At 35.7% G+C, this 7,296-nt stretch overlaps 1 protein-coding gene across 1 annotated transcript; it reads right to left on the bottom strand.

Moving 5' to 3' along the window:
* Positions 1 to 3,136: 3,136 nt before the first annotated feature.
* On the bottom strand, positions 3,137 to 6,945 carry LOC143597438 (clathrin light chain 1-like). The gene is made up of 3 exons (XM_077075945.1): positions 6,645 to 6,945; positions 6,087 to 6,240; positions 3,137 to 3,632 (listed from the first exon to the last, which is right to left on the bottom strand). Exons 1-3 carry the CDS (start codon positions 6,908 to 6,910, stop codon positions 3,243 to 3,245), a joined length of 810 nt encoding a protein of 269 aa, XP_076932060.1. The 5' UTR covers positions 6,911 to 6,945; the 3' UTR covers positions 3,137 to 3,242.
* Positions 6,946 to 7,296: the final 351 nt, after the last annotated feature.

Raw genomic sequence — 7,296 nt, 5'->3', positions numbered from 1 at the left:
GTCGTTACGTCTAACCACATATCCTAATGTCAAGGCTCTGATACCAATCTGTCACACCCCGACTAAAAGCGACGGAACATGCTGAGGTGTAACGATTAAACTTAGTTTGACTTTTAGAAGTCAAAACTTCAAGAACACTAAGAAATAACAACCTTGAATCTATGGAGAACTTAGAGAGAATTTGGAGTGATAGCAAGAATAAATAAAGAAGATGGGTGTGTGTATATATAGGGTAAGGGTCAAAGCTTCTTTGCAAGGTTCTCTTTTATGTTTGCAAGAAAATAGATTAGTTAAACAAACAAGCAAAGCACAAAACAACAAACAAATCCGGATTGTGTGCAGACACCTCCAGGCGCCGCGTGAGCTCCTTTTAGTCCCTGACCGCGCGGCGCTGCGTGCCCAAGGGGCTGGCCCAGCTCGTCTAGTGGTTCGTTTCGCGTCCGGAAGTTCGTTTTTGATGTATTTTGCTCGTTTTAAATGCGTTTTCGAATCCGTAAAAGGGGTTTTTCAAATTAAACAAATGGGAATGATTTGATAACATAAAAACCAGTATCGTATATAACATGAGTTTCGATTTACAAAACGGGTCGGTTTCCAACAAAAAAAAACACGAATTTGAATACAATCGAGGCCCGAATTTGACAAATGTCACAAACAGGCTCTTTCATTATCAGCAATCAAGACATTAATTTTTATAAATCGTTCAGACTTACGCATAAGTGTAAGAACCGCATTATCCTTGATGTAGTGATCAAAAAGGGTATGGTGGTTCTTAAGAGCCACTCGGTTGAAGATGAGCTCCTGCTGGTGAAAGGAAATATGTTCCTTAGCCTGGATCATTAACTTGATGTTAGCAATTTGGTATAAGCATTTGACTTTAAGAGAGATGATTTTACCGGTGCATGTCAAGACTATAATACAAAGATGGAAAAAATAAACATTAAAACAACAACAAAATGTAGCAAATATTCAAATAACGGTTGAAGAAGAATCCTTACACTTTATCTCGTAGACGGTCAATGTTAAAGTACTCTCACCATCGCTAGACCCGCTTTCATCGGGGTCACTAGTGTATTTTCTATCTTGGTTATCCGCCATTACCGATATTTTTAGAGGTCAAGTTGAGAGGAGTATAATACATTGTGGTGTATCTAAAGAACTAAAATTATGAGGCTTTTGGATTGATTCTAAAGCTGAAAGAGAAACGACTTTTCGTGTTTCATTGAAAACGATTTTTTCTTTCTTTTTGTTTGGATTTGGTTGTTAGTGACAGATATTGTTTTTTATAGTTTGGGTAAGCAAACAACACTTTCTTTCTAGTTCTTCTGGCTTAAATTTCCCTATTGCTTCATTTCTTTGACTTTCATTTTACTTCATACACATGTTTACATTATTACCCTTTTTTTACTAAGACATAATACTTGATATGAGTTTAAATCAAATAAAATAAAATTAGCATGTTAATTATAAGTATCAAGTAATTATGTAATTACATTATAGAGTAATTACATAATTACTCAACTTGTATATATAATTACTTTACTTGACAGTGGAAAAGCTTGGACGAAGATGTCAAGGGGGCGGACGAAAATACACATTAAAAAACCGTAAACAAAGGGGGACGCAATCAAATTTTCGGTTGAAAACGGGTACACTTACACTACATATAAAAAATGTCGGATGAATACTACCGCACAAAAAAACAGAGGGGACCGGGGCCACCCCTGGCCCCAACTATCCTTCACCACTGCTACTTGATTATCACAATTAGCACGTTAATTTAATTTGTACATTATGTTTCTCTTACTTAATATTAATTAACATGTGATAAAAAAAAGTTTAGAATTATGTACAGCATATACTAATTATTCGATTAAACTCTAGTTACGTAATTAGATTTTAAATTTTATGAAGATAAGAGATAATTTAAATTGAATGTGTTTTGTTAGTTAAATTAGTATTGTATATTTTTATAAGAGATGGAGTCTGAAAAAAAGGATGAAAAGAAACACAATGTCATGACTTATGACTTATGAGTGATATTTATTTATTAGATATAGATTCACCACTAGAAAAGGATTTGAAACAAAAACTACAATCAAAAGATTCTATTCTTAATCCACCTAGAGTTCCTTTATATACTTTACAAATAAAACTTATGCTATGTAAAAATATTATGAATACTAACACAAATCACATATAGGAAAGAAGTCCGATTCAACCACTAACCCGGTTTACTCACGTTGATTGAGTTAGTGATGTGGTGGCCGACTCTATCAGTCGAACCGCTTTTAAAACAAGGAGCACAAAGCTATTGCTGGCCGGTTCCATCAGTCGAATTAGTAATGTGGCGTTATCTTTATACTATAGATTAAAATTCACATGTCGGTGCCATATAAAAGATTCAATTTCTAGAACTATTTTAGTCATTATTTAGGAAACAATACCAATTATCATTTGGTGGTGTGGTGGTTAAGCCAGCATTCATTGAAACATGAATTGTTGCTCTGTCCATGTTCGAACCCCTCTCATGTTTTTATTTTTGGCTACTTTATTGTGCTGCAATATTGTTTTTAGAATATATTTTACTTTTTTTTTTATTGTTTTCATTTTGTAAAGTATGTTTTCTTCAACCAAAAAAATACATATGTTAATTTTTTTTAATATGTTAATTGTATTTTAGCGTTGACGAATTTAGATTTTTTTGTTTAGTTCCAGTGTCATTGATATTGATCGAATTCACAACTAACGATCACATTTTGTGTGTATTACCAACCGACTACACGTTGTTTTAGGCATGTTTTTTTATCACAACTCTATTCCACAACATGCGGGTTTTTCCAACCGACTACACATCTTTTTAAACATGTTTTTATCACAAGTATATTTGATTGTCAATGTTATTTTAGCCGTTTACTTATCCTTTTGGATTTGTCACCGTAACGAATCTAACTAATACCAACCGAGCACGTGTCTTGCATCGCCGCAACACGGCAGTTTATTACCTAGTTGTTTTTATAAAGTATTTGTCGGTTACAAAAATGAATGCCAATCTAATCATAAGGTAATAACAGAGCCACATATCAAAACAAATTATTTGTATATCAAAAACAACATTTATCATAAACAAAATGAATAATAGAATCAACTCAGAACCATCGTAACCAAAACAATACAACCAAAGTGTCCCGCCAACAATCAAACACCACAAGAAACTTATACAACCATCCACTCGAACCAAATCAGTTGGCAGCAACTGCAGTAACCACCTGGTCAACTATTGCAGTCAAAACCTCAACAGTCCCATTAGGAGCATCATCTTTAGCAGCTGTTGCTGGTACTGCTGCTGCATTCTTTGTGTCTTTAGAATCCTTGGAGGCAGGCGGTGGCGTTGGAACCATGTGTGCTGGCTGTGATTGCTTCAACTTCACCAGAATCTGTCTCAACCTGGACAGATCAGTTGGTTTTCCAGGCTTCGGTCCTTGAATGACTTCAATGGACGGTTTCTTGTCTTTATCTTTCTTGCCTCGTTTCTCGATGTTCGGAACCTCAGGAGGAACCAACTCGGCTATTGCTTTCCAGTATTGTTTATTGGCTTCTTTGTGGAATTTCTCTTGCTTTTCTAGATATAACTGTTTTAAACAAAAAATACTGATTTAAAGCAAAAAAGATGAAACCATTGAGATATAAAACACAAAGATGTGAGTTTAAAATGCAGTCCTAATGAGGTGTGAGCAAAGGGGTGCTAAATGGGTCGTGTTCGCTGGTTGGTGGGTCGAATGTGACACGCTAACCAAAACACGACAAGAGTAATCACAGGTTAGCACAAACACAAACCGTTAACCCGCTACATTTTATTTGCATATCAACACTCTAGAATTACAAATTTACAACCCAAAATATACAACAATTATGTTTAAAGTTTAAACTACTAAAACATGATGCCCATTTCTCTTTAATCTTTCTAATTTGACATAAAATACCTAATTAAAAAACACGTCTTAAAAAGTCAAAACCCTGCTTGCGGTGCGCGCATATAATGTATATATGTGTGAACCTTCGGGTGGGCAAAATTGAAATTGCACTTATTTTGACGTTATTTTACTAATCTCGTAAAAATAACGTTAAAAGTAGCGGAAGGTTAATCAGGCATCATGTGGTGGCGTTGATAGCCGAAAGACAAGGGTACATGCACCGATCAGCCGGTGTCCCGATGATTGAGTGCTATGTGCCTCATGTCCAAGGCTTGATGCAAAACTACTATCGAGCCGGGGGTCTCACCGGAAGCAGCCTCTCTATCCCTATGGGGTAGAGGCAAGGCTGTCTACATCTTACCCTCCTCAGACCCTACCATAGCTTTGCTATTGGTGGGATATACTGAGTACGATGATGATGATGATGATGATGTCTTAAAAAGTCACAAAGGTAAACGAATCAGCCCGTGAACAAGCCAGGTATGGGTTGACCCGTGGCTTACATGTTCGCAGGTTCAACACTTCAAGCCAGATTCATTTAGACTAACGCCTAACTTATGAATTCCGTGTTAGGTTCAGGTCAGAAACTCCCAATTCCCCACCCTTATAATAGTGCCAAGTGTGTTTGAGTAATAAATTTTTAATGGTTAACAAAACTAGTACTATAATTATTAAAGAAACTAATCATTGAGTGATTAAATCTTTAAAATATTTAAAAAAGATTAGAAATCATAATGTTCATCATCATCATCATCATCATCATCGTACTCAGTATATCCCACCAATAGCAAAGCTATAGTAGGGTCTGAGGAGGGTAAGATGTAGACAGCCTTACCTCTACCCCATAAGGGTAAGATGTAGAAATCATAATGTTGATAGTGTATAATAATGTATATCTGAGGGGGAGTGTTATAAACCAGATATAAATAAAGTACCCTACATAACTATATGTGACGGTTATATTCTTGCTTATACATATAAATTCATCTTGCACAGAAATATATATCTATACTATTGTAAACATTAATAGCATGATAACATATACAACAAACCGTGAGGATGATTATGTGTACCCGAATACGATGAACAATCGGATGAATTTATGTAGAGAGCAATTTGTGCTGATAATGTAAAATGAAACAGAGAATCCAGAGAGACTTTGTATAGTATTGAATAATATCAATCCTAAATGTTCAGTACATCAGAATATATATACAAGAATATAATCATCACATATAGTTATGTAGGGTATTGTATATCTGGTTTATAACAGAAAACAATATATTGCTGAAATATCACACTAGTTCACTTTCAACTAGGAGTGTGCATAAAACCGGAAATAAAAAACCCAAAAAAACCGATCCTTCACAGTAAATCTGAACCAAATTAGCCAAACCCAAACTAAAACCGACGGACTGGTTTTCATTTTTCGTAAAAACCGTATTTTTGGTTCAGTTTCGGTTTTGCATGTAAAAAAACAAAAAAATCAAACCGAGTTTAAAAATCTTCATTTTTCATTTAGTACTTTGTAAGAATTTAATAAATAGTGTTAACCCGAAAACATTAGCCCAACTTATAATAATCAATTGATTATTAACCAACAAAAAAATTAACGCCCAAATTTTTGTTCAAAATCTTTGTTTTGGGCCAAATTATTTTCGACCCAAAAATTCAAGCTCAAATGGTAAAGCTGAAACATAAACAAAACCCAAACCGAAATTGCGCGCCGAAACAAATGATTTAAAATAAAAACCAGATATTTTGGTTTTGGCCCAAAACTGACCCATGCAGACGGCACACACCCCTGCTTTCAATTAGAGCAAGCATGCACGGCAGCTTTTAAAACTAAGAGGTGGACAATTCAACCCATTTAACTATACGTGGGCCGTTTTGGGTCAGATGAGCAAACTATGAAATCTTAGCTATAAAAACATGTCAAAAGTGACGCAGAGTGTTCTCAAATGCTTAGTTCCGCGATTCTTGGGTTTAAAAACAAAAAAAATAACAAAATGTGTTGACGTGTTGGCCCGATCCGACCTGACCAGTTTAGAACCAAACCCAATTTGACCCCCCAGCACGCCCATTTTGTCTTATACGTGTAATCAGAATTACCTTTTCTCCTTGTCTGTTGGTGAGCTTGTTAGTCTCGGTGTTGTGGTGTCTTTTCTCATGAAAAGCTCGTTTGTACATTTCACTTTCTTCCATGATCTGGTTTCTTAATTCTTTCTCCTTGTTTTCCTTGTCCTCTAGGCGAATTGCATTCAGTCTGGACAAGAAAGATAAATCACATTCTGAGTACTCCTACAGTTGAAAGCAAACCTAAACTTTTGCTATACACAACAGAGGTTTATACATATCAAGATCTAAAGGCTGGTGATCTGGTGGTAAGACATATCAAGATCTAAAATAAATAAATAATTTGGTCGGAACTTGAAATGAATATCACATATAGATCTTGATTTGTATTCAACATATTAAACCCCTTGAAATTCTTTTTTATTTTCTTTAATACAGATCAATAGATTAAACTAAGCACAAAAGCCACTCAGTGTTTGAACCAAAAACATACAAATAAATTATTTGCATATCCCAAATCCAAGCTCATAATTATGGATGGGATGATGAAGAAACAGAAGAGAATTATGAGAGATCCAGTAAATAATAAGTTACCGGCGCCATTCACGAAGAGCGAATCCTTGTTCGTGTTGTTTCATTTCAGATGGAGGCGGAAGCAGTGGTCCGTCGGAAGTGAATATTCCGTCAGCATCTTCTCCGATATTATAAGCATGAGTGCCATTGCCGTTGGAGTAAGTGCTGGGATCGGAATGACCGAATCCGAATGGATCTGATGCGGGTTGTTCGCCGTTGAAGTAACCGTCGCTCAGGTGGCTGCCGGAATATTGGATCGTGGATTCTTCGCCGGAGAACGATGTCATTTCTCTCTCTCGACTCACTGACTCTTCTTCCGGGTTGGAAAGTAGGAATACGAGGGACTTCAACTTATTGCAACCGAATACATAAATAATTTGGATTATTATTAATTAAATCATATTAATATCTTTCTTTTCAACATGGTGTGGTGGCAAGAAAAATAAAAACTCCAAGTTCAATCTTCATTTATTATGATTTGAGAGGAAACTAATGAGTCAATGAAAAAGTTAAGATATTTGTGATCTTCAGTTCGATCTTAAATGCATTTAGGTTATTCTATTATTGGGTCTTCGGACATGTGGGTTTTTCTTAAAACTATATATAACTTGGAGGCGCTTAATAGCTCCGTACGGCTAGGTTGGGCTAGCTGGCTGTAACCTTTTGTCATTGA

This window comes from Bidens hawaiensis, unplaced genomic scaffold (assembly GCF_021521415.1).
Source record: "Bidens hawaiensis isolate Kalapana, Puna unplaced genomic scaffold, B.hawaiensis_p1.1 tig00048295_1, whole genome shotgun sequence".
In the NCBI taxonomy this organism is placed as follows: Eukaryota; Viridiplantae; Streptophyta; class Magnoliopsida; order Asterales; family Asteraceae; genus Bidens; species Bidens hawaiensis.
Note: the sequence above shows the minus strand (reverse complement) of the source record. Positions and strands in the feature narration are given on the sequence as shown.

What these genes read in the sequence shown, in the direction of transcription:
- LOC143597438 (XM_077075945.1), bottom strand. Translation starts at nt 6,910, where the DNA reads ATGACATCGTTCTCCGGCGAAGAATCCACGATCCAATATTCCGGCAGC. An exon ending in GCTCTTCGTGAATGGCGCCG is followed by an intron (nt 6,241 to 6,644) that starts GTAACTTATTAT and finishes TTTCTTGTCCAG; the next exon opens with ACTGAATGCAATTCGCCTAG. An exon ending in CCAACAGACAAGGAGAAAAG is followed by an intron (nt 3,633 to 6,086) that starts GTAATTCTGATT and finishes TGTTTAAAACAG; the next exon opens with TTATATCTAGAAAAGCAAGA.